The sequence below is a fragment of the Pelmatolapia mariae genome, linkage group LG8 (genome assembly GCF_036321145.2).
Source record: "Pelmatolapia mariae isolate MD_Pm_ZW linkage group LG8, Pm_UMD_F_2, whole genome shotgun sequence".
NCBI lineage: Eukaryota > Metazoa > Chordata > Actinopteri > Cichliformes > Cichlidae > Pelmatolapia > Pelmatolapia mariae.
Window position 1 is genome coordinate 14,567,616 of NC_086234.1, and position 27,010 is coordinate 14,594,625.

Sequence of the window (27,010 nt, forward strand, 5' to 3'; positions counted from 1 at the left end):
TGTTCATCATTTTTATTTCAGCAGATTGCCAAACACCAAATGACCAAATTGTAACTTGTACATAAAGTGTCTGACTGTTTAACCCAAACCCTGGCTGATGCACAACAGCCAAGAAGTGCATCATTACAGGCTTTAGCTTAGATATCAACAAGGCTCCTATATGACAGGATTATAATAAGAGACACACTTTACACATTTTTGGTAATGGTAGGGATGTTTTAAAACAAGTCTTCATTATTTTGTATATTCTTTGAATGTCTTTGATAATTGCGGTCCCATTAAGTACATAATGTTTTTTTTAATCTTTTCCTCCATTTGCATCAGCAGTAATTGCCAGCAATTAATGTCTATTGGCTTTTGTCTTTTGGCATTTGCTCTAGTTGTGGGTATGTTCACATTCTTTATTCATCAAACCCCAGAAAGAAATGAGAATGCTGGCAGACTGAAGAGCCGGGATCAAAGAAAACAAAGCATATTTGACTTTTTAGCCATTAGAGTCACTTTTGTGAATTCTTTATGTTCTTGGTACTGTTACAGAGAGTTTGACGTTAGAGAAAAATACCGTTTAAGCTAACATTATGCACTTTACCATCAAAATATAGTCACACGATAGTCATATCCGTAATCACGTGAGGAAAAGAACCACACCTCATCACATTTCATAGATCACAGCTAAGCTGGATAAAGCTGAGGCGCCTCAGTCACCAGATACTAACATAGAATCCCAAAATATTACAGACAATATGTTACAAGCTAACAGCAGCATACAGTAATAGAGTGTGCACTCGTGTGTCATTTTTACAAAGGCGATGGGATAAAGCCACAAAGCACCATGACAATCAAATATACAAAACTAGTCTATACCAAGTACTGAATGTGTAGAAGAAAAATGTGTTACTTTCTTCTGGCAGATGTGTCTTTTTTGTCCTTTGAGGATATCTTGACAAATTGGAATGAGTTTCAGTGTTTGATGAATCAAATGTCACACCAGTAAATGTTACTTGTCAATTTTGTCCGCTTTTAGTTTAACGCTTTTCCATTTCTGCTTTTCGTGACCTAAATCAAGGTTATTGACGGGCAAATCATAGCACAGTTGTGCAAAGAATGATGCATTTTATGCTTAAAACACTCTTCAGCATGTTGGCAGTCTATTCAGTCAAATATGCAGCGGCTGCACACATTCCAAAGAAATGCATTTATTCACATCAGATCACAGGGTTTATTTCCACCCCTTAAAAAAAAGAATGCTCCTAAGCATGAATCAGATTCTTGAAGTCAAATTGTCCCCATGAGGTATGGAAGGCAAATGAGCTGATATCTCAGCAACAGATTCAGCAAGTCTGTTTTCCACACAGCAGCCAACATGTCATCCTTAGATATAATCCACTGTTGCCTGATTTCACTGTTCTTACCGTGCTGTTTGGTCGCTTCTAATTAAAGAAAAATGTAGCTGGTGGAGTTGGGCAGATGTCTAAATTAAAAAGGGTCCAATCAGTTCTCCAGATAAAAATGTTGAGCGATAGTCCTCAGAGTCTACAAAAGCAGGAAACCTTCAAGCTGCAGTAGTGTTGATGTGAAGGCTAAGGCCAGCGCGAGGAGCATCACTGAGGGGTGTGAGCAGGTGATTTCAGCTGGCGAACTTCTAGCAATGGCGTTTGAGTTGTTGGACTCATCCAGTTGATGGTTCTAAGAGAAAAGATTAAGATGTAAGAATCGAAGTGGAAAGTTCATGAAAGATTTGTTGATACCGATGCATCAAAGTTCAGATATATGTGTGTATATATATGTCATTCACCTCAGGTTACATTTAGCTATGTAGAGCTTTGTGGCTGTGTTAATAATATATCAATATACTCGTATTTTGGTGACCTTCCATCAGTCTTGTCAAATCATCAACTCTCCACCATCATGCTTGGCAGTTGGTATGAGCTGTTCACTCTGGTCTGATCTGTCCATAAGGAAATTGCTCCAGACATCTTTGGGTTTGCTCAAGTGCAGCTTTGCAAACCTAAGCACTGCTGCCTCATGTTGTTTTTGTTTTTTGGGGTTTTTTAGGAGAGAAAAAGCTTTCCCTCGAAACAAACCATACTTGTTCAATCTTTTTTGAATTGCACTGTTGTAAACTTTAACATTTAACATCCTAACTGAGGTCTACACAGTCTTGAGCGCTTGAGTTTTTTTTCTTTTGCAACTCTTCTGAGCTGCAAACTCTCATAGTTTGACCTTGGGGTGAAATTTGCCGAGAGACTATAAGACACACCTGAATGCCCATGGCCATAGACTCCTGTGAACGCTTTCTTTTTCAATGCTGCATAATTATGTAGAACTAAAGAATTATTGTATTTCATATCTCCTACAAGTCCACTATTATTTGACTTCACAGAATAAAACAGTTCTTACCACACACAGAGCAGAGTCCACTGTTTGATTTGACACTAGCTTTTGAGCCTGTGAAGAAAACAAGAAAAAATAGAGACATTAGCTTTCATTCTATTTTTTTTTAATGGGTTTGCAAGTATTTCAGATTACACCCAGACTTGGAGAGGTGCAAAAATGAAAATAGCAGACTGCTTTATTTTGCAATGCCCATATATTAGAGGTCTTAACTCTTGGAATAATCTTCCCCTTGTGCAAGATGTATAGGATTCAATTGCGTGTTTGTGAAAAAGTGTGTCCCTTCTTTGTTCAAGCTCAAGGTTATGACAGTCTAATGCATTAGAAGTTTTCTCAGATGGCTCAAAACCTTTTCAGCCAAACATAAAAATACCCACATGCATTTGCACAAACACAGCTACACACACACAAACAAAAGGCAAACTCACAGATACAGATGGAGAACATAAATGATAAAGTGACTCTATAGCAGTTTGGAAACACAATAAACACCCCATGTGTTGGTTCTTAAGTATAAAAAAATTCTATGAACCAGGATTGCGGAGAAGAATGATTAATTGCTCTATCGGAGGTCTTTTCTCCTAGAGGATGTTTTACTGGTGATAAATCATATTATCGCTATTAAAAGCCAATATGATAGATTGTCTCGCTTAAAGTATGTGATATCATCTCATTTAAAAATATAGCCCCATGGTATTTATCAGAGGAGAATAGCAGATATCTGAGTGTGTGTTGGTGGGGCCAAAATTTTCAGAAGGAGCTAGAGCTGCTATAAGCACAATCAAGCAAAACATGCCATTTATGATGTTAAATGTCAGAATCAGCACACTAAATTGATTTCCTACTATTGCATTTGATATTTGAAATATCCATTTGCATGTCATTATCTGCCACTGCTATGAAAATTCCCTGCAGCAGTTTTTTTTAAAAGTGTCACTTAGCAGACATTATTGCAAATAAGATGGTTTAGAATTGTGTACTCATACATACAGTTTGATACCTGTTGAATTAAAATAAGTTTGAGCTATTTGAAATACTCTAAAATACAATATTAACACAAGGTCAGTTTAGTGTTCTTTTCAAGCTTTTCAAGCTTTTAATGATCCGATTGGATCGGTTTTGGTGTATTTCCTTTTATTCTTATTTTTAGTTTTATCTTTAATTATACCACTACAAAATTAGAAAAATATAAAAATGGTGTCCAAAAAGTGCCACAGTAGTTTGTGTAATTAAAAAAAACTGTAGTGAGATGCTTTTAATTGTAGTTATAGAGCCAGTAACATAGGCTTAGAGACTAGTCAGTGATCTCCTGACAAACATCACTTGCTGTGTATTCTCTGACCAGTTGGTGAGTGGTTGCTGGTGTTGTGAGGTGATTATGGTTGAAAAGAGGTATAAGGTGTTGCACCAAACACATCCAGCCATTGCTTTTGTAGAGCAAGATACCAACTTATCTACAAACACTCATCAACCACTCAAGGAGCAGAAGTGAAACTGTGATGCAAACCGTAAATGGAGATTGTTCCGCTTCAAAGTAAACAGTGAGCCTTTAACTTTGAAGGTGAATCTTCTCCATTTCCGGTTTACTGTTTGGCAAGTAGTTGGCAAGTGTTTGCAGACGAATTAGTGTCTCACATGTAAATGGAATCGATCAGCTATATAGCGCTAAATCACAAGAACAGTTGCCTCAAGGCAGTTTATGTTGTAAGATAAAGACTCTACAATTTTACAAAGAAAACAGAGAAAACACCAACTTTCATATGACCCTATGAGCAAGTGCTTTGGCGAGAGTGGGAAGGAAAAACTCCCTTTTAACAGCAGAACCAGGCTCATGGAGGGCTGGCAATCTGCCATGACCGGTTGGTTTGAGCTATTTGAGGGTAGGAACTAATATTCACTTGGACTGATTAGGGTGTGGCAGTCAGTGGTCGCTGTGACCTTCAAAAACACAAGAATGTGTTAATTACAACTCCATTCCACACAAATCTCTAACAAACAAACAACAATAACAAAAAAAAAATAAGTGATGACATTTTATATCTACAGTAAAAAGTCAAGTCTGGGCTGACATTGATGTAAACTCAATTGACTGGGGTTGGTAATCAACCAGGAGGTGATTCCACTTTATCACTGAACTACGAGCTGCTACAGTTGTAACAAAGTTAACTGCGTAACTTTAATCTCATTCTATTTCACCATTTAACATTAGGGGGGGAAACACATTTGGTTCATCCATGCGATGATACTTTGTCCCTGCTCTGCAAACACACACAGTCACATACACACTACCCCTGTGGGCCATTTCTGATGTTACAGTGGCAACCAATTAGCTTTGACATGACAGCTTAGGAAACTCTGACTCCACACTGACATCTCATCTTTCTGCCCAGGAGGGGGGATTCTGTGCATGCCATCATAAAACCATCCCTGATCCATCAAGGTGACAGAGCCAGACGTCTGACACTCAGGCAGCAGCTCTGAATAGATCTCTATCTGATGTTTAGGTCTCAATTTGGATTCAGCCGCATTCTTTTACAAGTTTGGAGAGCTTTGTGAATCCTCCAAAGGTGGAAAAGAAGCCTGGACAGTTATCAGAATATTTTCTGGAAGACCTTTAGATTATATTCATTTTCCCTGAATGGAGACCTATTACGCTCTTTTTCAGCCCTATATTTTTATTTTAATTTATTTGGGTATTCTAGAGTAGCATGGCTGATTCTGTGAGCTCTGTTGCTTCTAATTCATGAGAATGTACATATCTAGAAATTCACGTGCTTATGTGAGCTCAATGTAAATGTTGATATGTAAAAAAAAAAATTTAAGATTTTTTTTTGTGCAATTTGAAGCCTAATTTTTGTGGTCATGGCGATTACATTCACCCCATTTTCAAACCTATGTGTTTCATATGCGCATATCATATTGCTGGTCACTGTCTGTTCAGCTGTGATGTGTACTCCTCTATATGTGCTGCAGGCAGTGCTGTGATTATTGTAAACAATGAAGTAGAAGCCACTCTGCTGGACCATTACCTTGCAGGGCAGTGCCCTTTTGCTTAAGCGAGTAGCTCCTTAGAAGGCAATTAAAAATTTCCTAGTTAATGAGATCAGTGGAGGTGTACACTGATTGACATCATCCCTGTGAGTTTAATAGAATTTAATTTGTTCACTCTGTAATTGAAGATTTGTGACACTGGTAGCCTATATTGGCTTTTGGTACAGTTTAAAAACTACAGAGTCAAATAAAACTGCAAGAGGAGAAAAACCTCTTTTGTTTCCTGGGCACTAATCCTGCTTAATTTGCACTTGCTACCCCAGCGTTTTAGAGATTGGCTTTTGTTGGTTTTTTTTTTTATATGTCTGTAGCAAATATTTCTTACGTTTAATTTTTGAATGTTTGGTGTAGTTTTTGTACTTATGTGGTCATTATCTGGCCTCCTTGACTACAAGCCAAGGTACTCCCTTTGGGACCATCAATTACATCGAACTGAACTAAAATGAGTATCATCACAATAGTGTATGTTTATTAGGGTTTAAGCTTCATATTTCTCTATAATTGTATTCCCAACCCCTTTAGTTTCAAATATAGCAGCTGTGTTGATGGGGAGACAAAAGATACAGGCCATACTCAAACAAAAACTTCACCTGCAGGGTCCCGCAGATGTGATATAGTGAGTTGCCATCAAGATCCAGTTTGGTCATGTCCGTCAGTGCATCCAGAGCATTATTGGTTCGTGCTTTACCCTTCCGAGTGATGCTAAGGTCTACTGTGGGCTGAATCGGGGGCTGGGGTTGCCAGACCCCAACGTCTGTACCATTCCCAAAAGCCTGGATGGCGTTACCTACAAGAAAAGAGTAAAAAAGTATTGATCTTTTCTGCATAGTTTAGACTTAGCTGTCTGTATTTGCTTCAGAAATAAGTCCAAGTATCACGACACCAAACGTTTTATTAATGTCCAACTAAAAGCTGCTACTAATTGATACTTTCAGTAATTGAGGAGGAAAAGAAATGACGTGACCTTTCTTAAGAGCCTCTTTAAAAGCAGTGGCTGCATGTAATATCTGTGATTTGCAAAACAGTCCAAAATTGGCGTCACAAAGGAAACACCGAAACCTTAAAGATAATTTCTATAATCTAATTTTGGCAAGATTAAGTTGACATTCATTGTAAGGGTTATTGTAAGGTTTGCAAAAGTGGCAACTGCGGTGATCACAATGTTCTTAAAGCCACCAATGGATGATTTAGAGTAACATCTCAGTCCCTTTAATTGGTGTTATAAAACTGTCCAGTAAGCTACAGTGAAAACCAGATGTGACAGATGGCTGTCCCTCCCTGAGCCTGGTTCTGCTGGAGGTTTCTTCCTCTTAAAAGGGAGTTCTTCCTTCCCACTGTCGCTGATTGTTGGGGGTTTTGTCTTTTTTATTGCAGGGACTCTACCTTACACTATAAAGCACCTTGAGATGATTGTTTTTGTGATTTGGTCTTTATCAATAAAATTAATTGAAATTGAACTGAATTCAGCCGCTCATTCATTGAATCCGGCTCATTATAAACACAGACTTATACAGACTTATTGCTGCTTGATCTAGAATTTTTGTAGACACTATCTTAAGTATTCCCCCCTGTGGTTGTTATGCCAAACCAAGTGGCTAATAAAAGTCAGGTTTCTGTTTAATTATAGCTCTGCTCTGCTACTCAGACTCTTGTTAGTCATTTGTCATTAAGGTAGCAAAGCATACTCAAGCTTCGTAATTTGATGTAGCAAACTACTGCTGCTCCTCAGGCTCACTTCAACAGTTATTTCTCTATTAGAGTGATACTGTCCAAAGTAACGTTAAATGTTAACTTACATATATAATATCTGCATAATATAACATAAGCAGACAAACCGCAATATATGCATATTGAGTTTTATGACCAGTATTGTAGAATCACTGGAGTTAAATTCTGGCATCTCAGATCTGATACAATTTATAGTGCCATTTTTAAGTCTGGATAACACACCTGGTGAGTCTGACCCCAAGCAGAAAAGAATAATGCAAAGATGGGAGACAAGTTATTTCTGCAGGATGGGTGAATATGGGCACTTACGTAGACATCGGTTGTTGGTGAACAGCTCAACAAATTTATCACAGTCAGGCTTGTTGTTCCCACTGCCACTGCAGTCACACCACGGCGACAGGCTAATTCCAAAGGATCGCACATAATTGGGTGTCATCACTGTACCTGCAGCATAAAACACAGGTAGACCACTGTTAGTGAATGTGACTGTCGTCCCATTATTCCAGTGGAAACCTTCTACCAGGACGTCTTTGGTTTATCGGGTAGGCTCGAGGCTCTGCATGCTTAAATATTCAGGTCAGTCTGTGTGGGTAAGCAGATTCTCCACTGTAGGCAAACTTTAACCTGTTTATAAATTTTACAGAACTTGCACTGAATTAAAAGATGCTACATTAGAGTGAAACTCTGTCTCGACATTGACACTTGACATTGACAACTTGCTGCATCATGATTATGACACTCATTGCCTGGTATCCTCATTATGTGGCATGGCCAATGGCTTTTTCTTTTCTTTTCAAGAGCATCCACATTATTCAAACAAGTGCTAATGTCACTGCAGGTGACACATAGCAGCTCTGAAGAGACTTGTGACAAGTGTTTTCGGGGCTGCTGACGCTTAACACCCATTGTGAGTCCACAGTTACGACCAAACTGGGGCACATTGTACTTTATGGACGAAATAGCCAAATGAAACTATTCTTGGCTATTTTTTTTCCATCTTAATGAAACTGAATAAAATGCTGATTTGTTTAGGGATCATTGGGGTTGAGTAGGCTCATAGTTATTAGCTCCGCAAGTACATGCAGATTTTTGTGTGTGAAGGCAGAAATGAGCGGTTAAACTCGGGGGGGCCCATTAGAGGGTGTAAACTGTGTGAAGCATGATATGAATGGTGCAGATTAAAATGTCTGCCTGTTGAGTTTGCAATTGGTCACTGTTGCCCTGCGTTCAAATCTCATTACAAAAACTCAGTGGGACATCATTTTTCCTTTCTACATAATTAAACCTGCTGATGGAAAAAAAATCCTGAATTAAGTACTTTTCTGCACAATGTTTTGGCTTATGAAGTGCGATGCCTTGTACATGCTACAAATTTGAAATTTATTGACTGTGAACTTGGGTGTCTTGCGTCTTTAACCTCGTATCTTAAGCTCTGCTTTGGAAAATGCATGCCAAACTTGCAGTTTGCAGGTCAGCATGCTAGCTGCAAAGAGGCAAATTTATAATGCCATGGAATATATTCACATCACTTTTTTTCCTACTTTTAATGGGTTTCTGTTGGCTTGTACTTTAAGAAAAAGCAAATGTGTTTAAAACTGCATTTTACTTCTAATTGAGCTGACAAAAATCTGCAAATGACTGAAAACTGCGACCAAAAATCCCCCCACACCAAAGTAAATAAGAATTTGTAAAAAAGAAAATACAAAAATATAATGACTTTGGTTTGATTTCTTAATGCTAGTTTGTCCTAATAGTGGCTGCAGTTTCGCTAAAATATCAAAAGTAATCCAGCTTTACAACGTGATTAACTTACCAATAAGACCTGAGTAAGAAAGCAGACAGTCAGCATAGTTCTCTCTAAGACAGCCGGATATGGAGTGAACCTCTGGCTGACAGTTGCTGATGAAGTCTGCCAGTCTTGACCTATGAACAAGAGTTAAAAAAGGTTGAAGAAGTCGCTGCCTTGGGGTTTTGACATATTTTTGAGTAACTGATCAGTAATTTCAAGTCATTTTTTCAAGGTTGTCACTTTTAAAAGCATTATATCACTTCCTGCTATGTTTGATCATTCCCTGGATTTCCTGTTCAGACCACTAGCACATGTTGTTTGATAAGTGCGAACATCAGCTTTTGTGTCAAAATGGCCTGACTGTCATGTTGATGATAGTTACTCGTGACAGTGTAGGTCTTTGGCACCCAAGACTAAAAAGTGGTCTTCAGCGCAAAGAGTCCAGAGTTTTCATGCTTAAAGGTTTAGTATCAGGTCAGGAGTCAGGAGCACGGCAGTCTTTTTTCTTTTTTTAAAACATTTATTGGTTTCTATAAATTTCCACCCCAGGGTCTAACTGTCAATTTTAATGTCCTGAGGTGTCTGAAGGAGAGCGCTTGATGCAAACTACTCTGAGAGGATAGTGGCCACTTCACACATCGGCCTAACAAGTGAAGATCCCTGAATGCCTTGGGGGTTGCATCAGGAAGGGCAAAAGTCTGCCAAATCAAATACACGGAGCAACCCGCAGCACCGACCTCAGCCGAAAGGTGACAAATGGGAACACTTGCAACACATGACATCTACAATGAGGGAATACATGGATGACAATGGACAAGAGGGGAAACTAGATTATTGTTACTATTATCATTATTATTATTATTATTATTATATGTTATTATATGTTATTATAATTGTAGGCTTCATTTCCTTCTTAGCCACTTTATCTTCACGGCTCTTTATCTACTCACTTCCTAATTACTTTACTTTTACTGGTCACCTGGCTGTAGATTTAAGACATATTACGGCAAAACTCCACAAGTGAATAAAAACTTACCTAATTTATGCAATGTTTATAACTGACAGTACACGACAACCTAGTCTAATTTGCACATATTTTTAGCAGTTTGATTACAGACTTAAAGTGGCTGCAATTTACGATAAATTACATTTTGAATGTTTAGTTTTCAATTTGTACTTTGCTCAAGATGGACAGAATGGGGGAAAAAATCTTAGTGGTTAATTTATGGTCATATTTACTGCCACAGAAAAACATCATGTAAAATGAATAAACTGGAAAAAAGTCTACCAAGTATCTCGAGGTGCCTTACCTGCATATGTAGTTGGTCTTACATGTGTTTTGAAGAGATAAACAGTTGGTTTTGTCCTTATCCTCGTAGGAGCACACTGGTACAATGGTTTGACGTCTGCGTTCTGCACATGCTGTCTGATCCCCCGTTGGACAGGCGCAAAACAACATCCCATAGCTGTATTTCGTGGGAACCTTGGTTTTGGAAAGGAAACGGCATTTGACATTTAACGCTTGCTTTCTCAAACATCTGTGTTCAATATAAATTTCTGCATTGTTTTGATGGCATGGCATGCATCCAGCACAGCCAAAATATTAACCACCCTTTGAACCCTCACAAGCCGATGTGTAAACTGAACATCATAAAGCTGGGCAGAAAGTATGGTGTGGATATGCAGCTATACTGCAGCTATGTGAAAGCATAGCTATGCAGCTATATGAAAGACTGAGATAGAAATTAGACTGAAAGACACTTTAAATTTCATATGTTTTGTACTTAGCATCACAAATAACCAAAAAGAAGATTATGTGGCAATGTTTATCTCTTCATAGAGATTTTGTGTGGATGCAGGGAATAAACAAGGTTGCACTGCTGCTGTGAAATGTAAATAGTTTAACTATTTTAACCGAGCTGTTCTTCTTATTTAAAGCAATACAACATTTCTATAATAGTCGTTAAACATGTTTAAAATACTGATATAGGCTAGTTTACTTCCTGTTTAGAGATGCTGCTCTGCTTGGCTCTTGCTTCGTTGCTGCTGTTTAAGCATTCATCCTCAGTAAAATGTTGTGTTTGACGTATATGAACTACAGTATCAAGAGCTATAATCTGGCAACATAACAGCAGCCAGTAGTCAGAAAGTAATAAGCAGGATTTTAAAACTGTTTATCTTCAAAATAAACCTCTGGTGTCAAATATGGTCTGAAAAAAATCTACAGAGGAGGCTCGAAATTTGTGTCTGCAAAAGCAGAGATTTTCGAAATAGAAAATGTGTAGGAAAATGCGAGGATAATTACCTTGTCAAAGAACTGTCTTAGAGCCTTGTGGCATTTGCGCTTGTTGCAAACCTCAGAAGTGGACACCCTGCTAGTGCAGGGGTTGATGTAAGCCGAGCGATACTTCTTACATGTGTCATTCAAGTTACAGGCCTTGGCAGCATTCAGACAGTTGTTCTCCTTTGTGGAGGCAGGCTCGACTAAGAGAGAGGAGAGAGTCATGCAGTTATTTAATATTTTCTAATGTGAGACTTATTGATTTTTGTGCGCTGTTGTTTAATCATGACAAAAGCCAAGCCAATTAAAATTAACATGGTAGGTAAGTTACATGAGTGAATAGTAAGAAATCCAAAAAATAAGCGTAGAAATATTTTCAAATCAGTTACGAAAATGAAGACGAAGAAAACAGGATCATCAGTGCAACTTTTATTCTTTCCCAACATTATTTTCACTTTGTCATAAAGCCCCCTTTCCTCTAAAAGTACCTGTTTTTATTAGTTTGCATATATTTTTAAAGTAAAACTACAGTGTTATATAATTGAGAACAATAAAAACTATTTATTATTGATTATGCTGCCATTATCGATCTATATGATGGGAACTGAGAATTTATCCCCATCAATCTCCAGAACAAAGCATCTGATTTTGAATGCATTTGGATCATTTACCGTTGAATTGTTTGAAACTGCAGAATATATGAGAACAACTGTTCAGATAGAGAAGTCTTTTCTAGCAATTTAGCACAAAACATTCAAGCAATTTGTTGCTTCATTTAATGCATGAGGTGCTTTATGTATTTATCATATAGCTCCATCGGAACATCTCAGGTCTCTCTGATCAGGCCTTCCATTTATACTTTTAGCAGCAGAAATCAATAGTTGGAGCATCTTGACAGTTTATCATTCCCAACTGGATAAAAGCTAAAAACCCCATCTTTGAGAGTATTTTTAAAAAAGCAGATGTTACGTGATTTTTGTGATTGCGACTGTTTCTCGTGTTCTCATACATAGCATATGTAACCGAGGCTGATTTTGCCTCAAAAATACAGGCGCATCCTCAGGCACGGTTCACATTCCTTGGCTTAAGTTATGGAAATCAGGTCATCTCCGTTTCCATCCCTGTGTGCCTCGCCTTCCGTCACAGAAAGAAAGCATTCTGTGGCCAAAATAATGCCTCTCACTTCTCATTTGTTGTCATTAAAGTCCTTCCTGCTCCACTGCTTTCTGCACAGTAACACAGACTGTATCCTCTGCCTCGACATGGAAGAATGAATTCTGTAATTTTGCCTTTTGAGGTGGAATTGAAGCTCACTGCACTCTTTCATGCACCACAGAATGAGCTATGATTAAATCTGAATACATTCTTGAACTTTGGGTTAATCACATATTACAAAACCCATTACTTACATCTGACAAGTGACTAGAGATGTGGGCTGTGATCCTTCAGTGGCTGTTTGTAGCTTTTGGGTCGTGGGTGTTACGGTTTTACCTCCATTACTGTTAACCTGCAGGAAAATGCTGACCTAAGTTGGATTTAAAAACTGTTTTGAAAAAGTTATCACTTTTGAGGACCTGGGATCAAATGTGGTTATCTGTGTGTGCAAATTAACTGGCCGGGTTGTGTGTTAGTAAGAAGGTCATACTCTGAAGCCATATTGACATAATACCCCACAGCAGGTAAAAATGAACAACAAAAAAAGCGTTTTAGCAGTTAGGAAGCTCATTTTCGATTTATACTTTAGAGTAATTTGAGATCACAAAGAGTAATGATGTTGATATAGCAAAGTTCAACAATTACCTCACCCACATCCTCCCTCAGAGAACATTATGTCCTAAAACAGCATCACATAAAACAGTAATATGATTCTATTTCTTAACAAATTTAGTGTTGACATTAAGGCACTTTTACATTGCCACTGGGTTATACAGCATTAGTGGGACTGTGAAATTCCATTTGAATGCTCTATTGCAGGGGTAGGCAACTCCAGGCCTCGAGTGCCGGTGTCCTGCAGGTTTTAGTTGTGTCCTTGATCCAACACAGCTGATCCAAATTGCTAAATGACCTCCTCAACATGTCTTGAAGTTCTCCAGAGGCCTGGTAATGAACTAATCATTTGATTCAGGTGTGTTGACCCAGGGTGAGATCTAAAACCTGCAGGACACCGGCACTTCAGGCCTGGAGTTGCCTACCCCTGCTCTATTGTGTACCAGTATGTATTTGCTTGTTTAGTTGACTCTCAAGTTGTATTTTTCTTTCTGTGTTTCTTTGTAAAATAAACACTGAATTATCAAAGATAAAAACTTTATGAGTAACATCGTATTCACTTATAAGGCCTGCTACTGAGGAAAAACAAGTCTCACACAGCCTTCTTCTGTTTCTCCCCCCGAGCAAGACCACCACTGCAGTAAATGACAAACAGAGGGATCTGACCCCATGACCTCTAATGGGATGATGCAAGACATTTGAAAGACTGTCGGCCAGGTAGGCCTACATATGAAACTCAGACAAGAGGATAATTATACTAGCCTTGGGGGAGTAATGATCAGAAAGCACCTGCACCTCTCCAACAAACCTATATGTGTAATGTTGTGAGAAAGTATTTTCCCTTCCCTTCTTAGTTATTTGCATATTTTTCACACTTATATGCTTTCAATCATCAAACTAATTTTAGCATTAGACAAAGATAACCTGAGTAAATACAAAATTCAGATCTTAAATGATGAAATGAAAAGCAAGTGCTTTTTCACTGAAGTCAGCATCCAGACATATTTCTGTACATAGGTTTGTCCTGGTCTTCTACAGTGTTGTATACTGTGTATACAGAGTACACTGCATATACAGTACCGAAGACAAAATACAGTAAACATATGAAAACTGGAAAAAACTAGGACCCCTGAAATAACACTGAAGCCTTTAATTTCAATTGCCTCAAGGCAATTTACATTGTAAGGTAAGCACCCTATAATAATACAGAGAAAACCCCAATAATCATCTGATAGTTGGGATCAGCCAAGTTGTTTATTATTTATTTACTTTTTCTTGTTGACAGTGATGTTGTTTATAATTGTTACATGGCTAATGAGACACTTGAGTGTTTATTTATTTTTTCTCAATAAATGCTAACACTGCTATTTTATGCTAAATGTCTCTGCAGTACTACTGCGCTGAACAGTGACCCTAAAACCAAGGTAGAAGAAAAGGGAGGATCCTGCATGTAGGGTTTGGGGCATCCAGGTTTCCTGGCAGGAAAATCCTCAAAGCTTTGTGCACCTCTGCCGTCCCCTTTCTTTAGCATATCTTTATGGATTCAGACAAATTTCTCATTTCTATGCAGACTGCACATGGAATGAAGCACAGAAAATTTTCTGGATTGATGCTACCATTAAACACATTCCATTCAGAAACAGTAGAGCTGTCCCTTTGCTATAGCCTTCCATTTCACTGAAGCGGTCCTGGATAACAATGTTCGGCAAAGAAATTGCTCGATCTGCTCCTTTTTTTTTTTTTTCTCTGAATGTAATCCAAGAACATTAATAGGAACATCGTGGAGTTGCACTTTTGTCTGCGTATGACATAAAAATCCTCTCTTGTCCAAGGGACACAGATTAGAGTAATACTGAGAATTCATGTGACCCTTAAGCTAACCATCAACAGCCAGCTGTGTGCCTGAAGCTCTCAAGTCAATAAGTCTTAAAAAGGTGTGGATTACTGTGAAACTCACTGAACAGGTTTAGTTAAAAATACTATGACATTCCCCACAGAGTGCAGCAGGATTCCTAATCTTATCACGTCATGTTTTAACATAATACTTTTTTAGCCATCTGCCAAGTGCATAATTGAATTTATGAAAGATTGCTGTTTAATTGAAAAATGAATTTTAACTACCATAATGGTTCCTTGGCTATTGTTATAGCTGTCTGTCTGTTATAACTGATTTTCTGAGAGGTTTGGTTAATCATAGTTTCTCTTATAAATCTTTTAATACTTTTCAGGACTCTTTATTTATTTATTTGACTCTCGTATAATGAGATATCTTATTTTATGAGTAAAATAAGGCCAGTAGTGTTAAATGTCTTCAGGCTGTATAAGTCTGGCACAATGCCTGATTCGACTCTCTCCTCACTTTACTCAAAATTCACAAAGTCACCTAAACTTAAAAACAAGAACTTTGCCATCTAGATAATGATTCAAATTAATATCGTTCATAGTGTATCAGTGATTTACTTCATTTATTATAACCCGTCTCTCTATTCAGTTTCGTCTTTGTAATTTAAGAAAGCCCTGAATTGGTCAGAGCCTCTCCGTCATGGCATCTGGCCTTCTGTCAGGTTTCCTGCCAGCATCACTAAATCCACACCAGTGTCTTAATACTTGACCAGATCCAAGACCAATTTATTAAATGCACCAATGCAATTAGCAAAATCCCCCTTAGTTTTTACCGCAGCCATTATTCCTTTCCTCCATTTAATCCTCTAGTAGCTCATTTATCGTGCATTGATTTAAAGAGTAAGCTTAAGTAGCTGCAGAAATGTTATGCTGAGAATGAAATTCCCTACAGAGTCCCCAATGATTATGATTGCCTGCGGACATTACTCACATGATCAAATTTTCCTGTAATAATAATGCATGTGCGCAGTGACAAACATGTTACTATGGAAGCTGAACTACCCTTTTAAATTTCAGGTTGTTGGGGGCATTTTCTGTTACCAGACAGCTTTTACTTAAAGTAGAGTATTTTTGATTGGACTTGGTGCGCTATCAGTGCAGGATATTGCAGAAAGAAAGGCTGAGCTCTGAGCTCTGATTGCTGTGAGTCAGATATGATACCCAGGTGCACCTCTGCTTTGTGCTTTTGTTCTATTTTGTTGTTTTGTTGTTTGCCAGTTAAAAATGGTAATTTTCTTTCTGTTTTTGCTCTCACTTTACAGGGTTTTTGTTTTGTGCGTTACTCAAAGAGATGTACAAAAAGGACTGGCCAGAGCAACAACTATTTTTTTTTTTTTTGATGGTTAGGTTTTATCTGTAAAATTACAGTGAACTGTGTGGACAAATGTTACAGAACAACATTGTTTTTAAGGCCTTTTTTGTGCATACTTTGTACTTTCCTTGTACATACTGTCATGGAAAAAAAGTAGTCTTTCAGTCCTAAGTTTTTACTTATCAAAACATTATTATTGTTAGAAATCCAGTCTTTACCAGACGAGTTTAGACTGGTACCATTTTATCAGTACTAAGTCTTAAAATGAAATGTAATTATTCATTTTAGAAAGATTTAGTCAAAATGGAGCAGTGGGTGAAAAACTAAGTGCAGTAAGTACAGCATTAAATCTTATTACGTAGAAATTAAGCAGTTAGGTAGTAACGAGGTGCAGCTAATTAAATGCACTTGATTAACTGATCATCAGCAAGAAGAAACGCCTCTATAAAAGCACATGTTTGGGCAGTTTGCAGGTCTGGAGCATTTAGGTGTGTGCTAACCCAATGCCATGGAGGAAATACATCAGCAATGATCTTAGAGAAGCAATTGTTGCTGCCCTTCAGTCTGGGAAGGGTTTTAAGGAAATTTCCAAATAATTTGAAGTCCAAGATTCTACAGTGAGAAAAACAGAAAGGCAGTTCCCAGCAGTGGATGTCTCAGCAAATTCACTCCAAGGTCAGACCATTCAATGCTCAGGAAATCTTCCAAAACACACAAACAACCAAGGGCTACATCTCAGAAAAACAAATGATTAGCAAGTTAAAGGTTAATCTTCTTCACTGTATAATTTTTAAAAAGCAAAGCTTAAGCTTAGGTTTGGAAAACTTTATCTGGACCAACAACAATACTTCTGGAACAATGTCCTTTGAATGGATGAGACCAAAGTCAAGATATTTGGCCATAAAACAGCATATCAGCACAAATGCCTGAAAATGTTAAGCACAGTGTTGGAGGGGTGATGATTTGGGCTTTTCTTGAAGCCACAGGACCTGCAATTCTGGATTTGACCTGAATATTTTTGTTAAATAGAAATCAGTAAATCAATAGAAAGTGTAATATGTCATGCTCTTTTGTTCATCTAACATTATATTGACTTAATTTAAAAACATGCTAAGAACCACATGAGTTTTCTAATCATATCCTTAGATCTGACATAGATTATTTCTTTTTATTGTGTAATTCACCTTTTTACCATGAAGAAAGAAGTCTACAGTGACAGCTGTTATCACAATGATTAGGTCAGACACAGAATAACAAGCAGTGGTTGGGATGGGTTGCACAAGGGCTTGCAGATGGCTTGCAGCAAAAATGTGCAAATTAAAACAACCTAAATAGCACCACTACTGCAAATTTTCCAATTACATGCATCAAAAGGTATCGCACTGAGATCAACTGATCTGTGCAAATTTCTCATATCTGAAAAGATAATGTAACGTAAAACAATTATTAGATTAAAGGAATAGAAGTTAATTAAATTTTAGTTCGACTTTTTGCCCGTTAAAACTACCGTAATCACTGCAGTTCTTCAGAGTTTCACTGCATGTATGACACAATCAAAACGTTAGAATGCCTAGAGTGTTTTTGTTCTGTAAAGGACTAATGCACACATTCGTGACAACGTGTATGCGTACATATTCCTGTGTGTGGGCATAGGGTGTGGCAAACTCACATAAAATAACAGCACGCTTGTCAGAAAACACTATCATGTGTCACCTGCAACCTACAGCACTTTATTTTCTCATCTCAAAGCTATCATTAGCAATTGCCTGCATCACTTATGGTTGCATATCCACTCTGCCTGCTGCACACAACTTATCATGGCTAAGCCATAAGGTACACTCATCATGTTGAGGAATTTCTGCTTTTCAGGCCATTTTACTTCTTCCGGTAACATTCATATGTGTCAGAGTGGCAAGACATGTTGGAATTGGGTTAGTAAGTTTGTAAATGACAGCCTGTGAACTTGCATTTTTGTGTATTTTGTAGTTTCCATACCTATTGATAGTATCAATCATGCCAAGAATGTCATAGACCAAATAGTTTTGCTTTGCATGAATTAGGGAAGATAGCAATAATTCACAGTTACAGAGCTTCATGGCAAAGCAATTAGGCTGTTTTTCAGTTTTACGAAGCATGTCCAGCAAACACAACTATTTAGCTGTCTTTCACAGTAAACTAACAAATGCATGTATTTAATAATACGAAAGTAATGCAGTATATCTCCAGTTCAGTGACATACCATGCTGGAGGTGGTTATTCAACATCTTCATTGGATTTTAGTCTACAGATATTGGTGGATTTGTGTAGTCTTCATATTTAGATGCAGTAGCATATAACTAAAACCTCTTGTGTTTTAAATTGTGTGCTTACTATACAATAAAGTTTTGTTGGTTTTACTTCATGGCACTGAATATCTGATATTTTCTGTGTAATTACTCAACATATAAGTGAATTTCAGACCTCATAATTGAATTCAGTTGGAATAAACGGAGCTTTTTGCGGTTTCAGAGGGGGCAGAAAAAAACAAAGGGGAGAGGAAGTGCCATCCAGTGATTTGCTGATACGGCTAAAAGCAGGTTTGTGCAGAAAGAGTCAGCACATTTAAAGTGTTTCTTCTGCTGATAGCCACACTGATGTTCAGCTGGAGAAGTTTGCTCACATATGGATAGTTCACAGGAAGACTGAGGCCAGCAGCAAAGGACAAATACTACTGAGGATTAATCTGTTGCTTCAGGCATCTAGACCCACTGAATTATTCTTGAGATTCTTGCAATGGAAAATCATCATGGCAAGCTTCATCTCTTTTTCAGTGGCTATATCCTCAGCGGGACTACTGATGAGATCTGCGGATGGACTGGGAGGAGGGGGGAAAGATACTGGGATCAGCTCTAGGGCCAGTAACTAGTAGTGAGATTTTCTTAAAGAAAATAACTGCTTCTGTGTTAAATTTGAGGATCTGGCTTGAGGAGGTTTTGGAAACTTCTGCAAGATATCAATTAAGGATGGGGTGAAGAACATTTGTTCAGATTTGTAGTGGTTATAAAGTAGCTTCATATGAACATGAGCGGCTGGAATTTAATAATAGGAATTAAGTACAAAAAGCATGCATAAGACTGCACTGACACAATCCAATCTCAAATTTCAAAGAAGCAATACATGCAAACATGAATAACTGATATGAACAGCTTTCCTTTTTAAGAGGAAGCATTTTATTAAAAATGAAAATGTATTTGCTTAATTTATTGCTCAATGTTATGCACACTATGTGCTACTGAAAAGAGCCTCTTGGAATGGATTCGGCGCTCATACCACCGCTGCCAGCCTTGAATGCCCTGAAGTACCCTCGTAGATTTTAATAGACATAAATGCAGTGTGTTAAGGGCAGCGCTGTAGCCCCACGGTTCCCTCTGTCTGCACACCAGTATCTGTAAAAAGCACTCTCACTGATTGATCGCCATCATTGATTTATAAATGACGCAGCATTTCATTTCAGTAGCTCCTCGCGGCTATATTCTACCAGTTAGTGGCCTCGATGTCACGCCTTTCGGTTTGAATCGATAATGTTATTAGTATGACATAAGAAAATCTTTTCGCTGGTGCCATAATGACGTAACAAAGGCAGTACTCAAAAATCAAAAGGGGTAGAGTAATTGTCTTGACTTTGCGTTATGAATGCCCTCTGTGTTATTCGTTCATTTGATATTCTACACGCCTATCTCAACAAACACTGGATTAATTGCAATGACGTCTTCAGAAACAGTTCTCCAGGCTTCCTGAAGGACATCCCAAAGCTTTTCTGCCTTTTGTTCTGTTCTCTTTCAACATGATCTCACACTGCTTCACTAACGGTGACAACAGGTCTCTGGGGAGGCCAATCCATGACAGACAGTGCTCCTTTGTGTACTACATTGGCAATGTGTTTGGGATCATTGTCATGCTGAAAAGTGAAGCTGTTGCCAATCAGGTGTTTTGCATGCCAGATCAAAACCGGATGGTTCTTTTACAATTTTGATAACGACACGCTGAGATGTAGCCCCAAACCATGACAGAGCCTCCACCATGTTTTACAATTGGCTGTAGACACTCACCGTTGTACCTCCCTGTATGTATTGATAACAATAATTCAATAAGACCTGTTGTTACTGACTTTCAGTCAAGTTCTTTTGTAATTTGACAAATCTGTTTTTCTTCCTTCTTTATTCCTGCTGCATCTTTTTATCCTTACCTACTTTCCTCTTAATTTTTCAGGATACAATGCACACCATGCCAAGATATAACACGTCTTCATCTAATGGCTGTTTAGAAATCACCTTGTTAGGGTAAGCATACTATTTAGTGCCCATCAAAAATAATGACAAATCCCAATTTTTTTCTACACTGTTTTTCTAATCCCGACTAACGAAATGGGAACTAATTATGTTTTCATAACACGCACAGCAAATTCACAGATGCACTAAGGGATATATACAAATATATGCTTGTCATTGAGCAAGATAACACCTCATGATTAACATCAAATAATTTACCACAAAAGTGTTTGCAAAGTCATCTAAAATATATATGTCACTACTTCTAACTAGTCTGGGAACAATGTTTTAAGGACTGATTGATGCACTGGCATTTTTTATGATTTCACTGCTGACTATAGGAAAAGGATGGCAGCAGAGGCTTCTGGGAGAACTCTCTGTACTTTAGAGAGCATAAAAAACTCATTGGACATCATTTTATCATTCAATAGATCAGTGAGCATAAAAAAATTGCACAGAAATTTCAAAGAGCTCTGCTGGTGTGAAGAAGAGGAATACTCTGACCGAGTAACTCAAGCCAAGAAGATCAACCAATATCAGTCTCGCTGAGCTTTTCTTGTTGACTGAGGGAAAGGAGACATCATAATAAACAAGTGCTGAATCTGGCTACAGTGAACATCAGTACTTTAAACAAAATAACAAATAAAATTACTTTTTTTGTTTGTATGTTTGTGCCCAATCACTTTAAACCCCCAAACTCTGGGATTTATTCATTTTTTTTTTTATTAGTAAAAGATAAATTTCTTTCAGTCTTCTTCTTATACTGTTGTTAAAAAATCCATGATGAGACATGACATTTACTGGAGACGCCTATACTTTACTTCTAGTTAAATGTCCTGAAGCACAGAGCAGAAAAAAGTGTTACTGTTCAAATATTTATTATCTGGGTGATATAGCAGTCAGAATGGGGAGTATTATGCCTTAACAGTAGACTCCAGGGGGTACAGTACCTATCATTGGATCTTGGCTCGCATGTGCATCATTTTACCCTTTTGATTGCCCGAGGCCTGGCTTAGTTGCAGGCAGGAATGAGGTCACTAATGGCAAATGGATTCCTGATATCTAGACTACTGAATGATTTATTTATTTATTTATTTGTAAAAGCTATAGCTGCTTACGTTATAATGGCTCCTCAGAGCCATCGCTGCTTCCTGATTTGTCTTGCTCACACTGTCTAGGTAATCTAAATTATTACTTAAAATAATATTTTAATATTGACGAGTAACTTTTAAATTTCTTTTTTTTTAAAGTATATCTTGATAAAGATTTTTCCCATGTATTCAAAAGGATTCCTTGGAATTTTTGGGAGGTCGTGGAACTTGCACATGATTTTGCAGGACTATTTCAAGCTGATTTTGTTTTATTTCTTGTCCTTTTAATAAATCCAACTTGGTTTGACTGGTTATTGTGGACGCTTTGTCACTTTTGCAATTCTTCACAGTCTCTCATTGCCATACCTATAGGTATCTCTTCAGTATCTTGCCATAATTCCAGCGCAGGTGAGAAATGTCAATTAAAGTAATGTTTCCTTTTTCTCACTGTTGAAATACAGTTGTGCCCTCGTCTCTGAAGCAGCACCACTGTTATATGCCAAGTGGATTCAATCATAGGAAGAGCGAGAGACATGGAGAGAGAAAGAATCAAATGACCACTTTTTTCTTTTTTTGCAATGAAATGATAGCTGGCCAATGCAATAGACACCCTCCTCCTGCCAGAAGCCCAATATTGAGGCATGCCAAAGAGTTCTGCACTTGACACACACACACACACACACACACACACACACACACACACACACACACACACACACACACACACACACGTGTTCTATCAGTGCCATTGAATGCACACAGATGGTTAATTGCCTCACTGTGAATGTGTTTATGGGATCTCTGCAGATCTAATTTTGGGCCTGCCTAGGTGTACACTCCCTGGTCCACCTGCACTCTTTTGACATTTGAGGACACATATGGCATTTACCTTTACAACAAGCAAATGTTTCCTGTTTTTTCTTTCTCTGGCTTTTCAAACCAGGCATTCAGCGCTCGCGGTCTCCAGCAGCTCAGACAAAACCCTCCTCTACGCTAAAAGGATGATTAATTCAAAACTAGCACATAAACGCTACTCCCCGCGTTATACTGTGACAGTGGAATAACATGCAGACCCCTCATCATTGCTTTGAGGGTGAAATACACTAAATTACTCTGCTTTGTGTATGGTGGGTCACAGTGGCAGATAAAAGCTTTTGTGATGGATAATGGGCGTTGAAAGCTGCAGCCTGAAACCAGACAGCAATAGCAAAAAGTGGTTGTCAAATAGTGACAGATTTGTGGCAGCGATGTGGTGACTTAAGCTGGGTTTAAAGAACAACTGAGAAATAATGGCCGTGACTTAACACTGCACAGCGTCCAAAGTGAAACCTCAGGAATGCAAAAACAGGTTCTTACCAGCTATGATGGGAGCCAGGCGGAAGATATCCGAGAGGCGGCTATTCACTGGTTCATATGGAGAGTATTCCAGCAAATCGTTACCTGCATGGCAAAAAGCAAACGTGTTTGTGTGTAAATGCTGTCTTCTCTAACAGCATAATATCAGATGCATAAACCCTCACGCAGATATGAATTTGTCATTTAATGACGATTTGATGTTAGGTTTGGATTTATTATGATCAAATGGGATTAATCCCAGTTTGATGCAGTGTGAGAACAAGGTTTATCTTGGCATGTACTGTAATGTGTCTCACCGTGATATTACAGATACAAAAAATGTTCCCTGTTTGAAGTCATAAACAGATATGTAGACTGATAAACTTTGATGATGATGAGTTCAGACATAACCTCAAGTCAAGTAGCTCACCCAGGTACAGGTCTGAGGTACAGATTTGTCTCTACGCTGCAGTTTCTTGACATTTATGATAAGCTTATAAAAACTGAAGTATTATTGCAGTATATAACCTTGCAAATTTGTTCCACCTTTACCAACGCATGAGTGGTAACTGTCCAGCAGTATGTAATATCATAGAATAACAGGAGGCGTTCAGCCTACTTTGTAATCACTGTACTTTAAATACTTTATATTTCTGTGTCTTTACATAAGTATAAATGTACATAAGTACATTTATAAGTTCAGGACTAACTTGTAGTGATGCTTTTACTTGAGTAATCTTTATTAGTGCTCAGTCCTCTACTATAAATGCACATGAATTACCCTGTAAACTCTGATATATGCTCCAAAATATCCGCAAGCAGTTCTTCTCCTTTTTCATGCCTCTTCGGCATCGACAGTTGTAAAGGGGGCTCTGCTTCATGGCATCTATAGCGCTGCGGCACTCGCCCTGCGCCTCGGCACCGTGGACCGCGCTGAAGTTGCTCTCCCTCCCCGCCACACACTGCCTCATTGTCCGGTACTTGGTGCTGCAGGAGTACTCCTTTAGACATTGTTCACTGGCCTTTACGCAGTCCAGTCGGACGGCTCGGGATGCTGAGCCGCTGTCACCCTTCAGGGTGAACACAGAATCTGGGAGTAAGAAACAAGAGTGAGTGAGAATGATTTGTGGAGTAAACTACTTTACTGACACTGCATTACGCACAGTTTAGACATCTGTCAGCACACACTGCTTAATTGGAGAGCACTTTTGTTGTTGTGGTGCTGTTTCCTACACAACGCACATAGGCTACACATTACTGCTGACACGCAAATATGCAGCGAGCACCAGAAAAGCTATGAACCCCAGAGGCTCACAACCGTGTCCCAGCAAGCAGAACAAATCAGTTCAATGAACTTCTCCTTTGCCGCTTGGCGAAGGACGCCCCTTGTTCACCACCACCCTTCTGTTGCTTGAATTTATTCATATGAACTGCAAAGGAGCACGCGCCGTTTCAAAACGCATGTTTATGTATAAATTATAGGAATTCAACAGATGAATGTGGCACTTACCCAGAAAGGACAGTATAATGACAAAAGTTGTTAAAATCATTGCGCTTTAGAAAATGTTCTTTTTTTTAACGAGGTGTTTCCGGGATTAAAAGAAAATGACACGAGAACTTGTCAAACTGATCCACTTGTCCTCTGGTTGCACATTGTGCGAGAGAAAAAGACGAAGCATCCTGTAGATCCAACAGTGAGAATCCCAGCTCTCCACCGGAGTCCGGCGGCTAAAACCAAACCGTGCGAACCTGCCGGACTTTAGGACGACACAAAAAGCGAGTGAGACGCAAAGAAGCGCGCTGATGGGCCATCTCCACTTCACCCTGCTCGCGTCAACTCCTGCTTGTCTGCGGGGGTGCTTAGTCCGACGCAGTCCTGCAGGTTGGAGGAGAAAAACTTTGCAAACAGAACCTCTGGAAATCACATCACAAAACCCTAAAAGCAATCAGTCCAACTTGAAAAATGGATTATTTTATCTTGAGCAGTCCATCACTGCCTGGAATAGAATGAAAGTGTTTGTTTTTAATTTATTTATTATTTTACATCCAGTTAAACGAAAAAAGGGGGAAAATACTCCGTTTAGATGAAAGGACTTTAAAGCGTAAAACCTAAAATAACGCGGTTTGATCTGGACTGTCCTCCACTCTAATGGAAAAAAACGCAGAAGCTGGAGATGCAGCGTGCGAGGGCGTGACGTCATGCAGCTGTGCGCCCAATAACCTTAATAAAGCCATTAAGAGCCTCCATTTACATCAAGCTGTTAAGGCAGTCGCAACAAATGGTTTGCCAGCGGCGAGCAGGTTACACGTGTAAGAGACGTGTAAGAGCGATTCCAGCTGAATGGAGCTCACTTATTAACCTCGTGGAAGATCAACATTTATAATAGCTTATTATATATTTATGTAACCCGCAGGCCCGCGTGACACCAAAACCGAATAGGTTTGACATAAATCTCTAAAATTGAAATAAAAACGGCTAAATTGTGACGATTTTTAAGCGTCTGGATCTCAATGAAGGAAGTCTTCATTGCCACCCTGCCTCAGTTCTACAGTATGTTTAGAAACCCCCAGTTTATGCTCTTCGGTTTTGAGGGAGTGAGGAGTCTTATTCTTTTACTCCGAAGAGCAAAGTTCCAAAGTATTTCAATCCCTCAAATTAAACAGCACCAAGGGTGGAAGTGGAATTAAGCAGAAAAAAGAAAAGAAAATCACATTGCTTCTTTATCTGAAATTGCCGTTACTGTATAAATTGTGATAACTGCTGACAAAACTTTTTCTATCAAAGTTTGCTTTTGTGCACTGAAAAATCCCCCCAATCAGATTTCAAGAATGGGTAAAAAAATAATATGGTTGTGCTCAAGAGTTTACTTGGCACTCGGGGATCTTGCAGATTTTTTTTCTCCCACAAATTCTGCCTCTAAAATGACAGTTATATTAAACACTGAATTAAAATGTTATGTAGGAAATATGGTGTGTATAGGACATCGTACCATGCTTAAAGGCGTTGCTACAGAAAATCAAAGAAGAACTCATCTTGGAACTAGGCAGCCTTGCCTGAAGTATGCCCACCTCTGCTATCATCAGAAGAAATACAACATTAACCCTAAAGGGGTGGAAAAAAATCCTAAGAGTCTGACTTTACAGAGCAAATGCCATACAAGTGCGGGTGTAATCTACAAGCTGCACTGATCAAAAGGCAAGATGCATCAAGCTCTGGGTGGCTTATCACCTCAGGTCAGCATTTTTCCAGTGAAAGTCATATACTGATAACTTAAAAATATTTATATAACAAGTCATTCAGCTGTCAAAAATCACTTGGAGTCCAGAACACCCTTCATTTAGTTTTTATCCACTTTATTCTCTTTAATTTGCATTAGGTCGATCTGCTGCTCCTGATTAAAATAAATGTGTAAATTGTGTTCACATTAGCTAAAGAATAAGAAGAGAAGTGCAGTTATGCCATGTTCACAGGATTATTTATCTCGTAGAAAATGCGGAACAGCAAAGAGACATTTAACTGCCTCTTACAGAGCCGTGATTTTTGATATTTCACAGTAACTTTTGTTTGCTTGCGATATGTTTTTCGTCCCTTCTGATCAATAAAAACAAGACACTGCCAGCTTGGAATAACACTTTAAAGAAGAAATGATCTGACACTTATCACTCATTTAAAAAAAGGTGTCTGCAGCATAATGCAGCTTGTGGAGGTGAGAACGACTGTGGCTACTCTGCAAGACTGTAATACCAAAGCTGGGGATAAACATGGCATTTTTTTTTTTGGACATATGATGCTGCTCATGTTTGCATGGTTTGTAATGAAGGACAGCCAGTCACTCCTGAAATAAGGAATGCTCTGTTACAGTAGCAATCACTCTGTGCATCTACTGTAATTGTTTTGTAATGCGAAAGCAGAAAAAGTAAATAATAAGAGCACACATGTGAAGGCAAACACTTTGATGAATTTGCTTGCAAGCTCATAGTCAGTCAGTCAACTGGTGCTACACAGATTGAGCCAGGGTGTCTCAAAAAGCATTACTATACTTCAAATGCAAA

The 27,010-nt window shown here is 38.5% G+C and overlaps 1 protein-coding gene across 1 annotated transcript; it reads right to left on the reverse strand.

Annotated features, from left to right (window-relative positions):
* Window positions 1-25,088, reverse strand: gfra1b (gdnf family receptor alpha 1b). Its single transcript, XM_063482004.1, has 10 exons — window positions 24,468-25,088; window positions 23,739-24,047; window positions 22,979-23,062; window positions 11,268-11,446; window positions 10,273-10,445; window positions 8,987-9,096; window positions 7,483-7,617; window positions 6,036-6,232; window positions 2,401-2,448; window positions 1-1,686 (listed from the first exon to the last, which is right to left on the reverse strand). The coding sequence occupies exons 1-10, from the start codon at window positions 24,505-24,507 to the stop codon at window positions 1,534-1,536; spliced, it is 1,428 nt and encodes a 475-aa protein (XP_063338074.1). The 5' UTR covers window positions 24,508-25,088; the 3' UTR covers window positions 1-1,533.
* Window positions 25,089-27,010: the final 1,922 nt, after the last annotated feature.

Coding starts and splice junctions, on each gene's coding strand:
- gfra1b (XM_063482004.1), bottom strand. CDS start 24,507: ATGATTTTAACAACTTTTGTCATTATACTGTCCTTTCTGG. Junction 9,097..10,272: donor AAGACCAACTACATATGCAG/GTAAGGCACCTC, acceptor TCTTGTTCATAG/GTCAAGACTGGCAGACTTCA. Junction 1,687..2,400: donor TGGACTCTGCTCTGTGTGTG/GTAAGAACTGTT, acceptor CTTTTCTCTTAG/AACCATCAACTGGATGAGTC.